General features: G+C 41.3%; 1 protein-coding gene across 4 annotated transcripts in view; it reads right to left on the bottom strand.

Moving 5' to 3' along the window:
* Positions 1-24702, bottom strand: part of bsna (bassoon presynaptic cytomatrix protein a) — a 197605-nt gene that overhangs the window by 94808 nt on the left and 78095 nt on the right. For all 4 annotated transcript variants that reach the window (XM_084721612.1, XM_084721613.1, XM_084721614.1 and 1 more), the window contains exon 3: positions 10024-11493. In XM_084721612.1, the coding sequence (XP_084577738.1) occupies positions 10024-11493 (1470 nt within the window). The remainder of the gene's footprint in view (positions 1-10023; positions 11494-24702) is intronic.

The following is a 24702-nucleotide window of genomic DNA, read 5'->3' as shown; positions in this document are numbered from 1 at the left end:
GAATAAAAGAGGACAAAGGAAGATAATTTGTGAAAAAAGAAAGAAAATAGAAACGAAAGGAGAAGTGTAACAGAGGGAGCAGGAAGCGGCGTAGAAAGTGTGAGGGCTATATTTAAACTCAAAGCAGGACAGTGATCAGAAAGTTGCCAGTTTGAATCCCACCTGGGAAAATCTGGGTGGGAGAGAGAGAGGATGAAAAAGACGGCAGAGAGCACGAGATGAAAGGAACAGATGGAGAGGAGGCGGGTGGACGGAGGCAGGGAGAGGAGGAAGAGGAGAGATGGAGGAGAGAAGGAGGACAGGATGGCGAGTCGTTGTATTATTAATTGTAGTGAGATGTCCTGAAGTGCAGGAGCGAACCGTGCGTCCATTAAGGAGCTCTGTCGTGCCCGCTGCCGCCGCTCTCCTCCTCCTCTTCCTCTATTTTTGTTCTGATTTTTTTTCTAAATACAGAAGCATGACTCACTCCATCCTTATCTCCTACCTTTGACTCCTCTCTGCTTGTCACCTCTCCTTATTTCTGGCTCTTTGGTGCTTCTCAAAGTCTTCTTTAGAGCACGACAGTAGTTTCAGACTGATATTAATTCTGAAGGCCAATCCTGATATCTTTATTCTTAGATTCTTGGATCATTTTCACAGACAAAAATGTATCCGTTACCCATTTTAAACATTGCAGTATAATCATTCTCCTCTGAATGACTCATGAATATTCATAAAGGAAGTAGTCATCACTTACTATTGATTGGTAATTTGATCATTTTTGCATATTCACATCTCTTTGATTTGAACCGTAACAGTCATTAATGCATCTTTGGGAAAAAAAGGAATTGAGAATCAGATTGAACAGACATCCAATCAACAGTGAGAGAAGCAGTGAACAGTATTAGAAGACAATAAAAGATGTAGAATAGAGGGACGGAGGGAAAATGAGGAAAATACTACAATTTACACTACTAATACAGATACTTATAGCACTATTCTAGAAATATAAAACATTGTGATATAAAATCATGATATATATTAGGGGTGTCACAATTTCGATTTAAGAAATAGAGGGTGTGTTGTCATAGCAGTTGTGATTCTAAAATGGTTAATCCCAAAATAAAAGATCTAATCAAAATGTATTAATATTGTAGGGCAATTTGCTCTCAGACCTCATGTGTTTCCGTGACTAAACACTGACTGGAAAACGATCTGTCACATCATCAGACTCCTATGTAATAAAACCTAGTTTGCTACTCCAGCAAGTCGGCTTATCCTTACTAATGACATAGCAACAGAGATGACTTCTAGTCCCTGCTGAGTCAGACAGCCAACTTGAGCTAACATTTATACTTCCTAGAGATCATGGGGTTTTCCAAACTAAATAAAATACGTATAAGAAACACATTTTAACACAAAACTGCCTTGCTAACCCAATGCAGTATCATGTTACCCACAATCTATATATCACAACATATGGGATATATCCAACAAACATACACAGAAATAGATGAAGTGGTGGTGCAGTGTACGTGATTGTGTGTCTGTATGGGGTGGGGTGGGGGGGTGGCGGGGTGGGTGGTGGATGGGGGTCTTGCACAATGTGACATCTGCTCCTTACTTTCTGTACTATTTTAAGATACAGACCAGCACAGCAGAACAGACTGTAGAAATTATTCAGACTCTCTCTCTCTCTCTCTCTCTCTCTCTCTCTCTCTCTCTCTCTCTCTCACACACACACACACACACACACACACACACACACACACACACACACACAAACACACACTTTGGATTTGTGCAGGATTTAGGCATCCAGCAGTGAGCTTGTAGATTGCAAACTCTTCACCTCACCCTCCCCTTCCAAGTGTGTAGCAGAACCTACACTGGCTGTGAAAGTCACACAAAACACAAAAGCCCACATTTAGAGTGTGTGGTGTTCGTAGGCTCCAGGCTACTGTAGAAACATGGCAGTGCAGATGTAGATATAAAATGTCTCATTCTAAGATAATGAAAACATAAAAGTTTTTAGGTGAATATATACTAACAAAAACATACTGTATATTGTATTCTATTTCAGCCATATGTATTCTGCCGATAAATCCCTGTAAATCTTACATACTGGACCTTTAAAGTCTTTTTGGTAATATAACACTATTCATTTATATATTCACAAAAAAATCTAATGTTTTATAACAGACATAATTTTTTACACGATTTAAAGCAGACCTTTAAAATGTCCCTTGTTGGACCTGATGTCCACTGTCGGATAGGTACACAAGTGCTTACACATATACTGTATACACACACACACACACACACACACACACACACACACACACACACACACACACACTAGTTGACAAATTGACTGGAGAGCCACAGTGAAGTGGATTATTGTGACTTTGATATAACAAGCAGATGATGAGGATGGCCACAATCACTTTAGTTACACTGTGTGTCTGTCTGTCTGTCTGTGTGTGTGTCCTGTATGTGTGTGTTTGTGAGTGTCTCAAATCAAAATCAGACGTGGTCATAGTGAATCAGTTGCAGACGTTTAGTTTATGGCATTTATTTGTTTGCTGTTCACTAAATGTCACAGTTTATGGAGCATTATGCAGCTTCAGTGTTTTGTTAAAATTTTCTTCTCGCTGTTTCTTCCTCGCGCCATTAGTTTGTGCCTCTCTGGGTGTTCTGCCCTCTGCTCATCAATTTACACTTTGTTATTCTTTCATTTATTTTGCCCAGTGGAATAGAAAGCAGGGGACACAATAAGTGAGCATAACAGACAGCAACTAGATGAAGGGAAAAGGTGAAGGAATGATTAGAATAATGAAACAAGTTACATAAAATAAAGAGTAACTCTACTCCATTAGCCCTAATGACACCCACAGTGCTGACAGCAACCTTTATAATGACCAATCAGCACTGTGGGAACCTCTCACACATGTACACACACATAATTAAAAACACACACACACACACACACACAGAAACTCATTAAATTACCCACGTTAACCTTTTGGCCGGTGTGGCATTTTCCTGAGGCAGAACGGAGAGTCTGACTGTGTGAGTCTGAGTGAGAAAACACTATGGTTACTATGGCAGCGACCTATGACCAAAATCTAGACTGTGATCTTAACTATGTGAGCAAACCATGGAAGCTGCTCTAGATTTGTAAAAGATTTGTAAAATCTAGAGCAGCTGCCACCTCTGAAAGTTTCCAGACTACTCTTCTGTTGTTGGATGCATCAACAAAGACAACAAAGACAGTGACAGAGGACTGATGGACAGCTTTGCCACATTCATCACTTAACAGCTGGCGAGGAAGGCCGGCTCTGTGGTCACACAGGAACTGGCAAGTCTGGAGGCGGTGGCAGAGAGGAGGATGAAGGACAAGATCAAAACCATCCCGGTTAACTCCTCTCACACCATCTACGATGATCTGCGGCAGCTCATTCAGCCACTGGATCATCCCGCCATGCTAACAACAAAACGGAGCGCTTCAGGTGCTCTGTTGCACCCGCTGCCACCAGACTGTACAACAGCAGTGGAAACCACAGACTACAACATCACTTGGACCACCACCCAGTTTTACTTTGCCTCACTGCACCATACACACACACACCGTACACACACACACACACACACACACACAACAGAGACCCATTCTCCACAGTTTCACACTAGTCTCTCTTTCCATTTTCTTTTTGTTGCACTTTTAGACTTATTATACGTTGATATATTATGCTATTTATTGTACTATATTTATTGTCTATTCTATTTTATACGACACTTAACTATGCCCATACTATACCATTTGAAATTGTAATTTCTATTATATTGCTGTAATATACAATACATTATGTTATGCTGTATTACAGCCTTTACTATACCATATTATGTTCACAGATTTTTGCACCATATTCTGTATTATACTTCAATCAAGTCTCTATATTAATACAGGTAATGTTATCATTATTAATCATATATCAGTCTGGTGTGCACTGTTAACATGAAAGCTGAGTCTGCTGCTACTAAACACACCACTGTCATTTTATGTTTTTGTGTCAAAATGATCTTGACTTCCATTGTTTTCATCTTTTGTTTTCGTTTTATAAACCTCTTGTTATTTATTTCTCTCATCTTCTCGATCTCTCTGTACTTATTTCTGTCCTTGTGCTGCTGTAATAACCAATTTTCCTGCAGGGGATCAATAGAGGTTTATCTCATCTTAAATTGGGTCTTACTCCCAAAATTATGGCAATTCTGGCTCATTCACAAACACTTTGTTAACTTTGTGCTCACCACCTCTGTTGTAGATATTAAAGGAAAATCCTGAAGAGTTCCAAATAAAGTAACACTGGACACAAATCATTTTGAATATTTGTATCTGAGTGTGACTAAAAATAAACACAGAAAGTAGCCTCCTGGATTGTAGCTAACCTCATATGGATCCAGATCTAGGGACACTTGCCAGCTACCCAAACTAACCAAAAAACACACTTTCTTGTGTCAAAATTGGCCTTTGTGCGGCAGTAAAACTAAATGTACCATGACTCTTGTTGCACCTGGACGCACACTTAACTTTTCTCTCTACTAGGTTAGGTTATCTCATGTGGGAAGGAGGACCAGGTTAAGTCTGGCACTCTGGTCTTCATGTGCTGAGTCCTTCACAGGATCCAGCCTCTCATCTGAAATGCAGCGTATGTGTCTCGCCACCGACACAGATACTGTATAACAATACACGCAAACACAGCACATATGCACAAACACACTAATGCAGATTAAATGTCACAATCCCTAATCAGTTTTCTTCAGATGTGCAGACACACAAACACACATACACACACGCACATTTGGACACACATCCAGGTGGACTGGGTGCAGTAATCCTAATAATTGCTCCGACAGCAGTGATGACAGCTGTGAACAGAGAAATGGCCTCATTCGCTCATTCACTAACACCTGCTTATACAGTGTGAGTATAATGTATGTGTGTGTGTGTGTGTGTGTGTGTGTGTGTGTGTGTGTGTGTGTGTGTGTGTGTGTGTGTGCGTGCGTGCCATGGTGTGTCATCATTCAGACACCGAGTTATTATGTTTAATACGTATATTTTCATGTTGAAATCTGAGCTCAGACTGTTGCATTAAATATACGTGAGCACATTTTTGAAAATATACACAACTCACACAACACTCCCTGTGCCTTTCAAGCTCCATTTGACTTATTTAAACAAATATCATTGCCTCATCTTTTCCCTTTAAATAACAATGCAAACACAGAACAACTGAACAACTAAGAAAGAACAAGAAAGACAGAATGAGCAGACTTAAGGAGAAAGAAAAATGTTAAAGAGAAGTAAAAGGAGGAGGGAACAAGTACGTGAGGCAAGAATTAAGTAAAGAATCAGAGAGGACAGAGGGGGCAGGATAAACCTAGTGACTTTTTACTTTAAGGTTTCAGGAGGTTCTGCCTCCCCCTTGCATATTTCATCTCTCCCGCTATTTTAGTATATATATAAAAAAAACTTTGCTAAATTATTGATACATCAAGCGAGCGCTACCCGCCATGTTTCTCTATCACACAGTGTTCTTGTCTTTCTCAAACACTAACTCTCATCTGCACCGCCCTGTCAGACACATTCATTTTTCAGTAAAGACACAAGGTTGTATTCTGTCACTGTGTATGTCCCAGTGTGGGGTGAGGAGAGGAGTGACCTGTTCAAAAACGTTGACTGAAAGTAGACGGCTCAGTCCTCTGACAGCAGGATAATTGGTATGCTAACATTTCTTTCTAAACTAGATATATTTGTTCGGTGAATATGCGCAGTCAGTTGTTACATGGCAAAGTTGGAAAATACAAACACACAGGAGAAATTAAATCCCGTGTAACGCCACAGTAGCAGCTTTGTGATGCTGTAAATCCTAACATTAGCATACTGACTTGCTCACAGTTTAGCAATTCAGCAGATATACTCAGCATGTTACCCCGTGTTTACTATCTTAGTGTAGCTTGTTACCATGCTCGCATTTGCAGGTGCAGGTATTTAAAGGCATATTATGCAGGATTTTCCTAAAAAGAAACAATGTATAGACAACAATGTACATACTCACTAGTAGTGTGGGGTCGTGTCTGTGGAGACCCTGCCCTCTGCGTGTATTTTCTTTAGTTTCTCATTGTTTTGCTGTGTTCAGGCCATTATTATCCAAATTAATTTTAGAAAGCGAAAAAAGCCTGTCTCCGTCTCTCTCCTCTTCTCACTATATGAGCTGCAGAGAGAGCTACACACTCATACACATACATAAGCAGAATGTACTGCAGATTAATGTGAAACTTGAACTTTTCACATGATGACGGCACTAGGTGATCTGTCGGATGATCACTGAAGTTGTTCCACAGTTGTTGTATGGGCAGCATGAATATTTGTACTCAGTTTCACAGCAACCTGTCTAACAGTTGTCGGGATATTTCAAGAAAAAACAAAAATGTCAGTGTCACGGAGGCACTGGCTGCAATCGTCAGTTGCTGAGAGATTTTAATCTGGACTAAAGTGGTGGGTGGACCAATTAACTGACATCACCATCCCTAGAGCCATCCCAAACTTTGGAAAGTATTTTGTGTCACCCTTTTAAGAATGAAGGCCTTTAGAACGCAGTGGAACAAATTTAGCTTAACTGCCCTCTATCAGTCAAACCTCCTCAGCAAGAACTGTGCTTCTGTGATCTCTTCGCTCCTTTGTCGTCATCTCTCCCTCCCCCCTCTTTACTTCACTCACTTGATTTTTTTTTTTCATCTTTTCCCCTACTGTTCTACTTACTGTCTTCTGTGTAAGTATGCGTGTGTATGTGTGTCAGCGCCTGACTTCCCTCTGGACCGAAGGCTGCACGTGATTCAGCTCTACATGTCTGGTTTCCCCTCAGCTTCTCTTTCCATCTGTTTCCACTGCTTCTTCACTCTTTACTTCACTTTGAATGTCTATTTACTCATCTGTGTTTCTATCTAAGTTTATTGTGAGTTCTTCTGTATCATTTTTCTCTCTCTAACTGTCCACGCTTTCGTTTTCTTCTCTCCTTTCCCTCTCCCTTTTCTATATTTCTCTACTGATCCATTCTCCTTCATCATCTTTGTGTATATTCTCATTTTCTCCGGTCCTAATTACCTTTTTCTTGCTTGATAAGAACTCAAACATTAGCAGTTCTTAACAAATACATCATTGCCTTTTGGTGGTCATTATATTTACTTTTTTTTTTTTAACCCTTTCTTTTTCCTTCCTCTCGTCATTTCTCTTTCAGGTTCATTTATTTCTTTTGGAGAGCCGTAGGCCTTAACCCACATTGCACACACACACGGGCATACACACATCTCTCCTGTGCGTGTGACAGTTTTAATGGCATTGATTCCTCACGGTCTAAATAACTTTTTGACCTATTCTTTCTCTTTACTTTGTGTGTGTGTATATTTATTGCTGTAGTTATATATATATCCCTGTATATTATCTCTGGGTCTATCTTAAGGCACTGACAGTACACTGCAATACAATGCTGTGAACAACCGTACTCCCCAAAGACCCTGAAGGCATCACACTGCCTCAAAGTAAATAGCTACAGCACAAGTCATTCTCAATCTGCCTGACAGACTGACTTACACGCATCCTTGCTTCTTTCTGTCTTTTCTTTCATCTATTTATTCCCTCAGCTCTTTGTCCTTCTGAGCTTCTTCCCCACTTTTTGTCCATCTTAACACATTAGTTTCCTTACTTTTCCTCACCCTTTTGCCTTTTTTCCCCTACTTCCTTAATAATACCCCTTTTCCTAACGCAGTTCATTTCATTCCTGTATCTAGTTGATGATTTGCTCATTCTTAACACAGGTGATGGCCACATAGGAGCATTTTTCCCACAGCACAGACACTACTAAATGATTGTAGAAATATTATAGGGTATTATTGGAAATATTATAGGATTATTAAAGCGGGGATGGAGACAGAGCAGGGACCCCCTACTACACTACACTTTACTACTCTAATATTTTCAGGTCTTTTCTCATTGATGCTTACCCACAGCTGATAAGTCAGCAGTAGTGGTAGTACTGCTAATGTTAGCTGCATTAGCCCCGCTCTCTGCACTTTTGCTGGTGGTTTTTGAATTAGCAGGGATGTCAGGTTCTTGCTCCTGAGGTTACAAAATGATCAACTGTGGCTCACAAAAGTGTCTGTACTCTTGCAATAATAACATAGCTAATTGGTCAATATGGTTTAATATTATGTATCTAATTAATTTACCATTATGGATATGTGTCACACATTGCATTAGATTAGATTAGCTAGATCCGACTGCACAAGGATTCATGGGTGTTTTTGATTGTTTTGTTTTATTAAACAAATAGGTTGATTTATTTTGTGAAGAGGGAAAAAGGCACAGTTACAAATCAATCTGCTACTGCAGCACCACAGACAGCACCATTCATTTATCAGTACACAACACAGTTAGCCTGCTGATATTTCAGAGCTATGGTCGGGGCCATAGACTCTAACTTAACACAAACCTCAATTAGATAAAGCATCAGTGAGTCGGGCAGTCTAGATTAATATAGTCAATTAAACAAACACCTTTGCTGGTTCTATCTTTGTCTTTAAATATCTTTGACATTTTCTCGATCTTTGACTTTCCTACTTCCCGTCTTCATTCCTTAATACTTACCTTTCTCTCATTAATTCTTTACTTTCCTCTTCCCTTTCTAACATCCTTACTTCCTTTACTTATTTGATTTCCTTTCTTTCCATTTTATTGCTTTCTCTATTTTTTCTTTTCACCTCTATAAGCTTGTGTCTGGATCGATAAGGGGAGGTGAGAGTGCAGTCGGCCTTTACACTCGTTTCATTGTGGCCTGAGCAGAATCACTTTGGAGGAAAGAAAGAAAGCATAACTGAAAACGATGTCTGTGTTTTGTGACTCTGCTTCTCTTGAAACTTTCATTCTCTCTCATCCTTCCACCTTTTGCCCTTGCTTGGTCTATTCTTTATCTGCATTTTTATCTTTATCTAGATGTTTCCATATCTCTTCCTTTTGTCTATTGCCTCTCTTTTAACATCCCACTCCCATGCTTTCTTGTCCTCTTCTATGTCCACATCTACGTTGTATTTGCTATTTTTTTTTATTTCACCTTTCATCTTTCCTTCTTGCTCCCTTTCTCTTTCACCTTATGACCTGTGAATCCTTGAAAAAACAAGGGTTGTTTGACCTATTGCTGTAGTTTGAATGAATGAGGCTTCACTCATTGAACAGCTGATGGACTGTTGGAGGCCATGTTAGACTGATTTCAAAGTGACATGGTGACTTTGTGAATGTCAGTCTGAATAAAACCATAAAACTTTTTTAAGTCAGATTTTATGCATATTGTGGTGCGGTCTTGATACTATGACAATTTTCCTAAAATTAGATAAAAAACCTAGAAATATATCACCTTGCTTACAATATTGCAGTATATCGCAATATACTGAATCGTAACCCCTGTCTTGTGATACGTATGGAATCACCAAAATCTTGTCAATACACAGCCCTACTTTGTAATATATTTCTTTCTCGGGGTCATGAAACTTATCATGCACAATAGGAGAAGATCTGCGTCTATGCATCTGACAACCAAAAAAGACCAACTTAGAGCACAGAACGCTTTTGTAAAAGAGCAAAAAGAGAAAATCCAAAAAGAAATATTGGCCCACAGAGTAAGAATGGAGGACAGAGAGAATTTCTCAGAGGAAAGAGAAGGATGAGAGGTTCCGTCTGACTGCATCCACACAGTGAGGAGGAAGAAGTCCAACAGTGGAATGAAAAGCATTTTCTATTTGTGCTGAATGGTATTGATTGTCTGGGAGGAGTCGATTCAGATGTGTGTGTGTGTGTCTCTGTGTGCAACTACAGTTCTAGTTCTTGAATATACATTGTGAAACACTTTCTGCATACATCATATATGCATGTATCTGTGTGTGAGAGACCGTGTGTGTACAATGTAACACATGTATGAGGAGCACTCCTCTTACCTCCACCAGATGTGGCGTGGGGTTGAAGCCACACAGGTTACACACTTGGCTGTGACACTGCGTACAGGTGTTGTAGTTGGGCGGGTCGGAGCTGCCGATGTTGAGCTCCGTTTTACAGAGAGGACAGTTCACTTTAGGCTTTGCAGGCTCTGGGGTGGGCTCGGGGGCCGTCACGGGCTCCTGCTTTTGAGGCGTTTTCTGCTGATGAGCAGGTGTTTGCTGATGTTGTTGCCCTTTTTGATGATGTGCGGGCGACTGCTGTTGTGGCATTCCTTGTTGATGGGGTTGCTGCTTCTGGGTTGGAGCATGGGGTCCACCCATTTGGGGGCCTCCCATTTGGCTTGGTGGATAAGGGCCTCCCATTTGGCCTGGCGCATGAGGACCCCCCATTTGGCTCGGTGCATGAGGACCCCCCATTTGGCTCGGTGCATGAGGACCCCCCATTTGGCCTGGGGCATGAGGGCCACCCATTTGGCTCGGTGCATGAGGACCCCCCATCTGGCTCGGTGCATGAGGGCCACCCATTTGAGTTGGAGCATGAGGGCCACCCATACCAAATGGTTTGGAGCCGGGGGCCCCTTGTTGTTGCTGCCTATTGTCAGGAGTTGCATTACTGAACACCACCTTGCCTCGTGCAGGGCTTGGCTGGGTGGAGGCAGTGGGTAGTGGGTCAACATTGATCAGTGTACTAGCCTGATTGAGCAGCGATGCCCCGAAGCCGAACAGTTTGGTCAGGCCGTCCTGGGCAGGAGGAGGGGCCTGACTCTGAGGTCTGTGTGCTGGGGAGGAGCCAGCGCTTCTGGTCTGGTCATGGTGCCGCGCCATAGACTGGTGCATTGGAGAACCGCGACCCAAATCGGGCTGTGAGGGAGCCTTGGTCAAGCCGGGAAGGGGCACAGCGCCAGGGTGAGGAATCCGCGGTCCCCCAGGCTGGCTGGCGCCTCCTGCAGGAGCTCCAACACCTCCTGGAGCTCCTGGACCTCTCTGGGAGTACTGGTCGGATCTCATGCCCTGCTGGAAGCCCCCTGTCTGAGTCTGGGGGCCACCAGGGCCTGGATGTCTCTGCAAACCTGGGGATGTATGAGGCTGAGCCTGGGGCCCTGGCTGGGAGGCAGGGTATGACTGTGGCTGTGACTTGGGGTACTGCTGCTGGGACTGGGAGTATGGCTGGGACTGGGAGTAGGGTTGAGACTGGCCGTAGGGCTGCGACTGAGGCTGCTGCTGCTGCTGCTGCTGCTGCTGCTGCTGCCGCTGGGTGGGCTGACTCTGTGCCAAGGGTTTGGGCTGTGCTGCCGCTGCTGTCGGCTGTGTTGGCTGCGTTGGCTGAGGTGCGGGCTGCTGAGGCTGGACGATGGGTTTGGCTTGGTGGGACGGAGAGTGAATCTGCTGTTGGCTCTTAGAGCGAGGCGTGGTCATATCAATGCCAAGAGCTCTCTGCATCTGACAATTCAGACACAGCCACTCCTGGACCTGCAGACAGAGAACAGAAAGGTTTGATGTTAGTTTAACCTCTTAAAATTGTTAAAATATCCTTTATCAGCTTGTTTTGACTCTTCACTGAAACTATGTATTTATACAGAGTGATAAACTGTTTTTATGACTGTACCAATCCAACAAATGGATCTCCGCTGGAATTTAAAATAAGATTCTGTGGGTTTGAATGATGCTTGGCAGCCCGATGTGTTTGTATTGACTGGGTCAATGAGGTTGAAGAGGTTGTGACTGAAAACCTTTGTTTGGTTCACCTTGAACTGGTGAACCAACTCATGAATGTCTCTTTAGTTTATGTATTTTTTTGATAATTCAGCTTTACAAGGCCATAGATCCTAACTTAGACAAACCTCGGATCAATGAGTCAGACTAACTTATTCAACTAAACATCCCCTCTGCCCCTGTACTCTCTCTGCTACTAGGGGTTCAAGAAGGGGGATGGCAGGTTAACGAGGAGGGCAGCACCCCCTTCATCCTCCCTCAATTCATCTCTTGACTGAAACCAGTTTAATGAAAGGAAGGAAAATGGGGAAAGAAAGAGAATAAACATAGAGCACTGTATAGATCTAAAGCATCACTATGATTCATAATTTTCTCTTTCAAAGCAGATTGCTATTGATTACTTTAAATATCATCGCTGACTCAGACAGGATGCACAAGTGTCTCTATTCATCCAAACCACATGGACACTGGATTCATTCATCCAACTTCAAAGTTGCCCATGATGGAGTGAGTGCATTTGGATGGCTTCACATAGAATATGGTCCATCTCTCTTGCCGTGGAAAACAGAAGTGCAGAGAGAATAGTTGTAATCAACCAGAAATAGAGGCAGAGAGAGCTAAATCAACCACAAATTGACTGCGGCGCTGAGTGATTGCTGAGCCGAAACCGCAACCTGAGTGAAAAGCATTACACCTCACACACACATAAATCCACACGGTTATGCACAGGTATGCACACACGTAGAAATCAACACAAGCCAGACACAAACAGATATGATAAGAGACACACACAGTCAAATGAAATGAATACGAAACAGCCCCCAGCATCTAAAAATAAATAAAAAAAACATCACCCCTCCTCCTCCTCTTCTCCTGTCTTCCTCCTTCCTTCTCCTCTTCCTCCAGATGAGAGCTGATACTCCCTTGTGTCCGGACCTCGCTTGGCTCTCTAATTTCTTGCGACTGCGAAAAAACACACAGCTCCTCTCTGAACTGTGTCAACCTGCTCTCGTCCTGTCTGTCCTACAGTAGCTCTGCATCCTCCACAGCGACCCAGCTGCCATGAATAGTGCTATTTTAGCTCCTCTGCAACCGGAGCAAAGCTAGTAAATCTCTGCACGTTCCAAGCGTTTCTCCCATCCCCTTTCCTTCCCATAATGCAATGCGCAAACGTACTGTATCACCCCACCCGCTATATCCGCTGAACCCCCCCACCCCCCCTGATTTTTTTTCCTTTCCGAGGTGCTACAGGACAAGGTGGCTGCTTGAATTTGAGGGGAAGATGTGAAGAAAAAAAATGCCTGCATCAGTCACGTACCCTAACTAAGCAGTTCCTCCCTCTGTGCTGTCCCAGCCTGCTTTGCTGTCTGGCATTTTCTAGCTTGACAGCATCACTGATCCCATGTTCTGTTAACTCAGCGGCTACAGCCACTGCTACAGCCTGACATCCTCCTTCCCTTCTTAACATATTCTCTTTGTAGCCGTCTTTCCTCTCCTCCCTGCTTCTCTTCTCCCTTTTTCCTCTGCTTTACATCCCTTCTTTTTTTCCCCTACACTTTCCCCCATTTTCTTGTTCTCAGTCTTTACCCCCATTTTTCTGCTCTCTCTCTCTCTGATCAGGTTGAAAATGTAGGTCTCGTTCCTTGAATAGCTGAGGCGGAAGCAGATTTGAAAGTATAATTTTGCAGCACAGGCTCCTCCCACGTTGTGCTGCCATAATTACATCTGATGAAGATGGCAAGAGGGAGATGAAGAGAAGTAGATAGGGAGAAAGAGAAGGGGGGAGGGGGGTGATTTTAATGAGTCCCTGTCTGTCCCTCTGCTTTATAAGCAACATCACAAGAGACACTCAAAGGAATGAGGGGGTCTAGAGCGAGGGATAGAGGGATGGGAAAGAGCAGGGAGGAGATGGAGAGCGAGCGAACAGTGAAGGGAGAGGAGTCAGCAGTTTTTTAATCCAGGCAGCTCTTCAGCTCTCATCATGTCAGGCTTAATCAAGAGCAGCAGCACAGAATATCCACTTCTGCTTCACGGTGAGTAAAACCAGTGAGTCCTTCACACACCTGAGTCCTGTTGCTAAACAGGTGCGGACGAATCAAGTTGTTACAGGTTTGTTTCAGGGGTCGCTTCAGCAAGTTATGAAAAAATAGATTTTTCTCACCTACTGCGAGTGAGATCTAGCCATACAGAGAGTTTCAGTTTATTTGCAGTCTTGCAGCAACTTGCCTTTCCATTGTGCCAGTTACTCAGTTTTCGCTTTCATACTGCTTCTTCATGTGGTAAAAAGCAGTTCCAATGGAAAGTGTCCACAATGAATTCCACTCAACTGGAGTGGAGAATCAGTATTTCCACTCCATACTACAACTCGACTCAACTCTACTCGCCTTCGGTACGTCTACTTTGTATTTCCACTGCAGGCAGCACTTCCGAAACACAGGCAGAGTTGATTGTCTCAGCAACACTATACCTGCTGTTTGGAAACAACACACACACACACACACACACACAGGTGCTTCGGTTTTGAGAAGCTGCAGCCTTTATTCACTAACAAACTGTAACCTACTGTACACCATACATTTACCGCCAGATGAACAGCTTCACTGATCACCTTTTCCTGTGCTCTGCAAAACTCACCCACTCTCTCTCCCTCACTACACACACAAAAAGGAGCTACTCTGCACTTCCTCAGTTGATAACAGTGTGGTTGAACGGGTGGTCATTTTTGAGTGAAGAGAATTTGTGCAGGATGTCCTGTGTCACACATCCAGTCAGTGGTCTGCAGTGTTTTCATGTTAACTCTTAGTCTCGGCTCAACTACCTCAGAACTTTGACTGAGGTGATACCAAAAGAAGTGCAACATACTTTATGTAATGGAAACCAAAGTTAAATTAAGCCATACTCTTCAGTGGAAATGCAGCTATAGATACCTCTAAACCTACACAAATAAAACCAGTTTTCTGCATGACTGTATAAAGGTAAGATCTTTTTTAATGGTAATTTAAGTAAACTGTCCTTTATATGTCTGTAATATGGCACTACCTCTCTGTAGGGGCTGTAGTATCAGTTCTTACATCAAAATTATATATTTTATAGTACAATCAGATGATATACATCATCAGACACATTGTTAATAGTGTGCATTTTGCATTTAGTCTGCAGCATATATAACAGGAGGCTTAAGTCCAGCCAATATTTTCAATAAAATAAACAACAGGAAGTGGCATCAGTGCAATGACATAATACAATCAGGAGAGATAAAATGTGGACTCACACAGAGATAAAGCACAAAGCCAAACTTAGATCAAGAGTTATTTCCCACTTAACCTTTAACCGAGGAGTCCCACTGAGATGAAAAGTGCCTTTTGCAAGAGAAAGTTGGCCAGGAAGCAGCATGTAGCAACTGATAATGTAACGAGTGCGGGTTAATGCAATAACTAACCCGGGAGGACAGCGCTACAAGTGAGTGGGTGGGGATGAAAGACGTCTCGACTACAAAGGTTAAGAACACTCGATCTGAAGTCCAGAATTCAAAGAAAGTAAACAGACTTTTTTCACAGCAGCCATTTTGACATGACATAATATGCTAAACAGGTGTTACAGATGATTCTAATTAAGGTTCTGTTCCATTCAGGGCAAAAGGAGTCAGGGTGCTTCTATTATACATGTCTCACTGGAAAGGCTCTGCTACACTAAATGGAACAGGACCTTAATTAGTATCATCTGTAACACCCGTGTTTACCTTATTTCATATCAACATGGCTGCCATGAAAAAGGTTGATGTTGAGCTTGGTGGTGAAACCTTGGTCAAGTCTTTGCTATCATTAGCTAGCTTGCATGCCTTTAAAATTAAATGTACTTTTACTACCAGTGTCAACAAATCCTTTTCACAGGAGCAGACAATTTGACTTGCCATAGTACCAAAGTTGTCAGGCAGCTAGAGAGGGACTTATTGCAGATATTGATTAGTGCGTACAGTAGCCAATAGCGCTCTGCATTAAACTCCCTTGACCTGGCTGCTAAGGTGGTGCATGAATGTCACACTAGGAGGGAGAACAGTCTTATTAGCTGAGAGCTCACAAGTGAACATGGCCAGACTGGCATATACTGCAATACCTACGTGGTAAAAACACTTTAACATCGATTGTGACTTTATGGGATCTTATATGATAGCTCTGTTGTAAGTCATGACAGCGTGACAATGAGCCAGCATGAACAATACCAGGATCCTGAAACTGAAGCAGCTAAATGGAATTCAACCATCATTCATTTTGTTAGTTACACTTGTAGATTCTTTCTTTTATGCTAGCTAATTACGCATAAAATAAAGATACTGGAGTCGTTGTGTAGTATCAAAATGAGACAGAGATCAATAAAGATCACATAATTATACACCAGCCTGCAGCCTGAGACGAAATACAGACAGACAACATCCAACCTGTTTTATGAGCTATCACTATCATCTGGCCCTCCAAAAACTGCCTCAGGCCCATTGCAGAGTCTAGACCCTCATGCTGAAAACTGCAGCTCTGACAGAGACTGATAAGCTTGTTACGGGGTGGCTTTGACAGGTGTCTTATGCACCTTAAAGCATTAAAGTACAGGTGTCACCTCAAGTTATAGCCCATTTACTACTCTGTGTGTATGCTTCACAAACCAGTCAGTTAGTGTGTCGACCAGGCTCAGGCAATTTTCAGGCCTGTGGAAGTTATTACAAGAACAAATGGCTGCAAATATCTTTTCTGAAAGAAGGAAAATGAGCCCTGACAATCTCCAACGATGCTGACTCTGCAGTCTCCAGCAGGGAGAAATGTAAAAGAGAGAGAAACCAGTGCCCCATTTTCACTAAGTAGAAAAAAGGGTTGCTAATTTTTCTGAAAAACTCCTCTCTGCAGAAACAAATTTGAGCCTATTTCTCCCTGTTGTTGTATAATTGTAATCAAAGTTTCATAGTGTTTTATGCATACATCAAAGAACCATAGTTAATGGCTTCAAATCAAGAGGAAACATGTACCATTACATGTCACAACTGGAACTGCTGGATTAAATAATATACATCAAAACAAATGACTGTAGGCTATATAGTATAAACCATTCTCTGAAATTTACTGTATCATATATTACTTGACAGGACTGTCAAGTTGTCTGAGTTGCAAAACTCATTGAAATGTACAGTTTTTTGTTCTCAAACTTGATATCCACCATGTTAGTGGTTTATAGGTATAAACCCTCAGATATAAGGAGGCACACAGTGCATTGTGGCATCTTTTTGTGTGTAAGATTTTTTCTGAGCTTCGATATTTCAACAAACAACCCAGATGACAAACAAAAACTAATACCAACAAAATTAAGTTAATAGTTTTTGGTATTAATGGTGCAAAAATCAACAAATCTCCAAGTAGTTTTTTTTTTTTGTCAGCGCCTTCCAAAATTACCCATATTTCCATTATAAATATGATTGATTGAGCATTTTCTGACCTGACTTTGAATGACAAGCCCCATATATATATCCTACATATTAGCTTTCCTGCTAAAGTCTCCTCCTTATTTAACACCTTGCTTTACACCTAATAACTGCACCTTAGCTTAAATGATCCACCAAAAAAAAAAATCATGAATTGGGGAAAACTGGGCTGTTTGTGTTTCCAGGTGACTTTAGACAGGTAATAAGCTGCTAAGTTGCAGCACATTAAACATGCTTACACATATCATTTTGGTCTGTTTAGGTGTTTCACTAAATTTCACTTTGTCTCTTGGTCCCTGCTGGGGCTCAGCCTGCAAGCTGATGAAGCCCTGAAGTTTTTCTCTCCCTTTTGATAATAAAAAAACATACAGTAAAAAAATAACAAAAAACATACAGGCACTATTTTTGAATGCAAAAAGAGATGACCAAATGTGATCTCAACTAAAACTACTGTTGGTTTCAGTTTGGCATTGATCTCCAGTGTCAAAGTCATGAGCTACACTTTGACATTTAAATAAATCGTGGGATCACAGAAGGCAGTTAAAGCAGAAAATGCAAATTATTTTAATGAGTTTCAAAAGCCACAACAGAATATAGTGTGATTAGATTTAGCTCTTTAATGTGACACAGAAGGAGGTGGTATTTCACTGATGGGAGAGTCAGGTTATCTACTTTTAAAATTGCGTCTGCAGGCATCACACACAAACACACACACAGCTACACACAACAGGTCCCACACATGCAGACACACACATACTTACACCCATGACTAGAAATACTGCCTTCTAACACACACACAGAAACACACACACTGCAGACCATGACTGCAGCCTCTCATCCCCAGCTTATCCTAAGTAGCTCAGCTCTCCTCAAACCTGCAGGACTCTGATTTCCTCGATCACACGTTTTTTTTTTCTTTGTTGCTGTCAGTCTGCACACACACTCGCACTGACATAGTCAACCACCCAATCTAACACACACACACACACACACACACACACAGGCACATACACACACAGGTCTGAGCTCCTCTTGTAACAGTCATTAACTTGGGGGTCAGGTCTATCTATTCAAGAGGTTGAACTCTGTCACTATTGTGTCTCATGCACACACACACACACACACACACACACACACACACACACACACACACACACACACGCACAAGAAGAGACTTCTATTGGATTTATTTCATGAGGTCTACAGGTGTTAAACAGCTGAGCAGATGTTGAAACACGGACAGGGAAATGCTTCTGGTGATGATCACATTTAAACAGATATTGCAGCTGTTTAAAAAAGGTCTAAATTGCAAAGTCTGAAAGAGTTTTGTGGAGAATAATGAGCCAAATGTGCACTTTTCAAGCATCATGATGTAAAGTCCAGGTGTAAGTAGAAAGTTGAAGTGTATTACTGTACTACAATATGTATTGTGGGTAATTTGTTGCACTGTTATACTAAACAATTTGAAACTACATGATCAGGATGTGCAGATTTAAAACATAATGTACAATTTGCAAATCACCTGTTAATGAAATCTTTTTAATCTTTCTTTCATTGTGTTAGTTAGTTTTTATTAAAAGAAACTAAAATAAAACACACACACTTCATCTATCCTGAAGGCAACCAGACAAAGACAAAGACAATTTTGTGTTGCATGAGCTGGCTTTATGTAACAGATTAACAGAGAGGAGAGTAAAACAATTAAATGAATCAAACTGCACGCTAACTGCGAAATCATTTGAAATAGTTGGAATATGACACTTCACCAGTGTCATGCAGCTCTACTTTTGAGTCCAAAAGGCAAGTGGAAGTTTCACGAAGCAGAGTTCACTGTGACTCTAATCTCATTTGTCATTAATTAGCTTGGAGGCACAGAGAGTGGAGCGTAGAGGAAGTGGGAGGACCGAGATCCAATCAAAGAGCTAAAACAGCAGAGAGGAGGAAATCTATGAGGTCTCCGGTCCTTCCATCGCCCCTATCCCTCTTGGTTTTCCTGCTACTCTACCAATTAAGAAAGCAGCTAATAGGATGTCAACTGAGCAGCTTGATCAAATACAGCAGTGGGTACATCATGTGCTTATCCTGTGCTCAATACACAGTGTGCCCTATACACTAACTTACAGAAGCAAACAAAACAACGAATAAGTAAAAATACTAATAAAGGGACAGATCACCCCAAAATTCAAAATACGTTTTTCCTCGAACATGTAGTGCTGTTCATCCATCTATATCATTCTGATGCAAGACATGGGCTGTAGAGATGTCTACCAAAAAAAAAACCTAACAGCAGTGTCTACATAATGAATGTTAATCAAGATAACCCACAGACCTTGTTGTAAGCAATATTAATAATTTTTTATTGTATACCAAACTACACCTGACAATCTTATCACTGTGCAAAAGGAAGACGAGAGGTCACAGCACAGCTAAAAATCCACAACACATATGCTAGTTTGCAATTCTCTGTATTTGAACATGTGTACAATAAAGTTATGCGGGAAAACCATGGCTTTGTCATGTAAATAATAGTTGTCCCTGTTTCTCTTCTGATTGTCCTTGTAAGTGGCCGGTGTCATATTGAACAGCTCCAGGTACTCGGACACCAGCATATCAGCTCCTCCATGATCGTTTCTTTCTGACCTGTGATGTCTCCTATTTCCACAGTGCCCGCCCCTCCTATTTGATTGGCCAATACCAGGTTGTAATCGCCAGAAGTTCAGTGCAGTGAGGTTTGAGTAGTGGAGCACGATGTGTGTGTCACAACCGCTTCTTACCCCTCCTGCCTTGACCAAAACTACTTCACCTCTGCCGTCTTCCCCTCAATGAAATGACTGGAGGTGACCCGTTACTGTGCAGCAGTGTGAAAAGGGCTTAAACGTTATGTTTAGATACCATGCCAACACAAGCACGAGCCTCTCGTCCACAAGTAGACGCACACTTCCTTGCAGGGACCCGATTGATGGGTATAGGTGCCATCTAGTTTCATTATATTCAAGAGCTGGCAGACATCTCCCAGTTTCCCCAAAATTCAGCAATTCACACCAAAACAATGTAGATGAATGAATGACACTACATACAAAAAGGAAAATATGCATTTTGAAAATGGGGTGAACTGTCCCTTTAAAAGGAAAAATATGGCAAGTCATTCTCTTTTGTGGTCCAATATTTTTGTGCAGGTGGATAATACCTGACAAACAGTACGGATGCCCTCATCTTTACTCTTCCTCTTTTGACTGGTGGCTTTATCTCACTCACACACATTCACTGTATCCCTGTATGCCCTACACCAACACACACACACACACACACACACACACACACACACACACACACACACACACACGACACTAACCTTTGAAAAGAAGCCACTGTTCTGTCATCAGGAGAGAAAAAAAAACACAGAGTCTGACACTTTAGGCCTCGATGACAGGATGAGCTATTTCCTGTGGCTGTAGCACGCAAAGTGTGACATGGATACAAACCCAGTTACACACTCAAAAAAAAACACACACACACACACATGCGGCACACACTCACACACACACGCACACATACACGGCGACCAGCTGTCAACATAAAATATTCACGTCACAGATCTCCAAACACTACGAGTGCTGAACAGGTGTTAACGCCGTTTCGCAGAGAAAAACCTGAGGTGTGATTCACAACATCGTCTGCAGCACATCCGCAGACATTTCACCTCTGTGTCTCACTGAACACAATGAAAACGACTTCACACTGCACCCCAATAGCACTCTCATTTATATTTAATTTTGAAAATGCTTCCATTTCCAGGAAGTTGTTTACTATGCTCCTGCACAATCATACATATCCTGGAAACTGTCCAGTGCGACAGTCCTGTACTGCTGCAGCTCCACTGGACTGTTTGGATGATAAATGTCTTATTCAAGGACGCCACAACAGACGTAATGGACCCCAAGACATGTAGAAGCCCCATCACCCTGAACCATCTTACAGAGGTTTCTCCTTTAATTTAAACCGTCTTGTGTTACAAAGAGGTTTGAGTCTCACTACAATAGTCCTGCAAATTTATAGTTTCTGCTTCACAATGCAGGTGACATTATTGCACCAATATAGTTTATTATCTTCACCATAATATGTACTGAAGTGGGGCTGAGACAAACTGTCCCTGCCTCCTATTCAAGACTCCATTGCACAGAGTTTGTCAAAGTAAAGCTCAAAAACAAATGAGGGTCAACACTGACATCTTCTGTCTTTGTTTAGATTATTTTTGGCTCTTATTTCCTTTTATTTGAGATCAGGAGCCAAAGCAAGAGACAGAAAAGGTCGGAGATAGAAAGGGGATGACATGCAGCAAAGTGACACAGGCTGGTATCAAACCCAGGCCGTTGTGGAAAGGTCTCAGCCTTTGTCCATGGGACGCATGATCTACCAGGTGAAACATTAGGGCACCCCATGAATGTCTGTCTTAAAGGGCCAGGATTTAGTGGCATCTAGAGGTGAGCTTGCAGATTGCAAACACCTCGTCCCACCCTTCACATAAAGAAGAACCTAGGGTTGACTGTTAATGTTTTTTTACATGGACAAATTACTTTTTTTTAGCTGTTCTTAAATAACAGAAAAGGCTAAAGTTATTTGATGCTGCAACATCTGTGAAATGTCAGAGAATAGTGAAAAATGTTCATCACAAGTTGAGGTCTTTAAATGTGCAACATAGTGGCCTCTGTGGAACAGGACTCTCGCCCTCTGTAGATATAAATGGTTCGTTTACGGTAAAGAAAACATTCAATTCTCATTTTCAGGTGATTATACTGAATTAAAACATACTTATTACGATTATATTCCATTTCTATCACATTTAACTCCATAAATGCCATGCACTGTACCTTTAATTCATTAAATGTTAATTATCACTGTGCCCTGTGTGGAGACACACAATAATCATTGAACTACAATTAATGTTGGTAAGTTTAAACCATATCTGCAATAACCACATTTTTTCTCAACCCCTTAACCCAACCGTAGTTGCCCGGCACAAAAATGGTTGAAAGAAATAATAATAAAAAAACATAATCCAGGGTTTTGCAGAATCATCCAATATCAGCACTATTGAATAGACAATACAAGGAGAAATCTCCTCCATATTTAGGAGAGCAGTGAAGTTAAAGTGAGATTCAGTAGGAGTGTTTCTTTGTTAAACCTACAGAGGCGGGGGATTTATTTTTGTAAAAGAAAAACTGAATATAAAAACAAATATTTGAAAGAAGGGTGGGCAGTATGATACAACAATACAGTATAAATTTGTCAGCCATCAGGGGTTTTGTCATAGTTTTAAATGAAATATACTGTGATAGAAGATTTTATCCACACCACCTACCTCCCATACTGAATTATAATTAAAAGGGGAAGTTTGGCATGTGGATGTCGAGTCAGTGTTGATGGTAAATGTAGTCAACTGAAGCAATAAATTCTGTGATAATGGCAATATTATTACTTATTGACACAGCGCTGCCATGCCATTACACACAGCAACAACAAACTCGGCTGATAGCAAACTGCTACTGGCTCCACAGTGTAGACGTCAGTTCAGAAAAGGCAAGTGACTTCAGCAGTGTGGAAATGGTTTGGTTACAAAAGATTAAATTTACAATAAACCACAGTAATACGTAAGATGTAAATTTATTTCACCACCTCAAGCAGAATCACCCTGTGGAGTGACAGAGACCCAGTGATCCTGCAGGGAGACTCAACAGCTATTGGCTATATTGTTATCACAGAAACACTGTGATTATTGTGATATAATTTCAGGGCCCTTAAGTGCTATTTTGACCAAGAAAGCTGAAATTACAAATTGAAGATGCTGTCTTTTTGACAGTATCAGCTAAACTGTGCCTATCTACATCAGCTCTAGTAAACAGTGGGGAAGTGAAGCAGCACAGTTGGACTAGAAGTAGAGTATAACAGCTGCGTCTAAAAAATACACTAAGATTTGTCATTGCACACTTTCACTCACTATAGAGAAACAGTGGGAGGTCTATTATAGAGATACACGCGCAACATGGTTACAGGTACCTTTATTAAATGAAAGTGAGCCTCAATTAAGTTGCCATGAGCTGTAATTGGCTCAGAGTGGCTGAAAATGTCACATATAATGTAAAGTAAATGAAGCCCACCACAGGCATAACAAGCTGTTTGTGGTTTACTGTTGTGGTCTGAGCTGAGCTGCTCACTTTCGCTGTTATAGGATCAGGACACACACATGTGAATGCAGCATATACTGTATACACACACACACTATACTAAACACATACAATTAACCCCATTCAGTGCATTTCACAGGCTCACATGCTCTGCAGAATCCATATGCACCTCAACTCAGGGACATGCAGGCAGCTTTTAATAGACCTGTCCATCAAGTTGGTGCAGCCTTTCAGGGTGAGGTGGAGAAGTGAGGCAGGCAGGGAGAGAGAGGGCAAACACACAACAGTGGGAGTGTTTGTAGGAATGCAGGTCGGGGATGAGGATAAGGTGAACGTATGTGAGAATGAGAGTGTGAGATAGCAATAGAGGAGAGAAGAACAGATATTTTTTCAGTTGAGGCGAGTTTATTTCTGGAGCGTTTTTATGTACCAGGTTACAAAGTGCTTTTCAAAAAAACAAAAAACACAAACAAAACAAAAACAGCACAATATAAATCAAAGGTAATGGAAAGATGAGAACAGCTACTTCAAAAAATAAAAGAGACTATCACGTGTGATTGTGTTTTCACTTATTTTGGCTGATTGAACCTCTCTTCTGGACTCTGTGGGTGTGAACAGAGTGATGGATTGATTGATTGATCTTTGATGAGACAACTTACACTGTTTTGAATCAGTGAAAGCACCAAGAAACTTAATATTTAGAATCTGATAATGGATATTAAACTGAAGATTATGGTTGAGAAACATCTGATAGCAATATTTTTTAATGAATTTGTCCAAAAGCTTACTAGTGCTTGAACAGTGTTCCCACCTTTGTTAAACCAGGATGTGAGACAGGGGTCCTTATGGTATAGCAAAACCTTTTTATGACTAATTAAATCACGTTTCTTTAAAAACCTGACAGAGTTGATGGAAATCTGGGACTCAAATTTGAAGGGCCAACATTTTTTGTATTTAAAAAAATGATTTTAAAATAAAGATGATTATAATCGCATTTTAAAATGTTTAAAATTGTCTGAAATTGTGAATTCTTATGCATTGTATTATATATTGCTGTTTTTCATTGACATAGCCTGGCTAGCTAGCTACTGTGAGAAAGACGATGTCCCTATCCATAATCCCACCTCAGCGATGCCACTATGTACACATAATAATGCATTTCCTACAGAAATCTCCAAATGTCAAAAGTTTTTTATGTTGAACCACAGCATGAATTTTTCCATTTTGTCCCTCGAGGTCTTGATGTTTTAATGTGGTATTTTGGGGGCATTTTTGACAATTTCTTAAATCAATTTTCTAGTGGTCAAAAATGGTTACATTTTG

Source organism: Lutjanus erythropterus, chromosome 6 (assembly GCF_056507025.1).
Source record: "Lutjanus erythropterus isolate fLutEry1 chromosome 6, fLutEry1.hap2, whole genome shotgun sequence".
NCBI classification, from domain to species: Eukaryota; Metazoa; Chordata; class Actinopteri; order Lutjaniformes; family Lutjanidae; genus Lutjanus; species Lutjanus erythropterus.
Note: the sequence above shows the minus strand (reverse complement) of the source record. Positions and strands in the feature narration are given on the sequence as shown.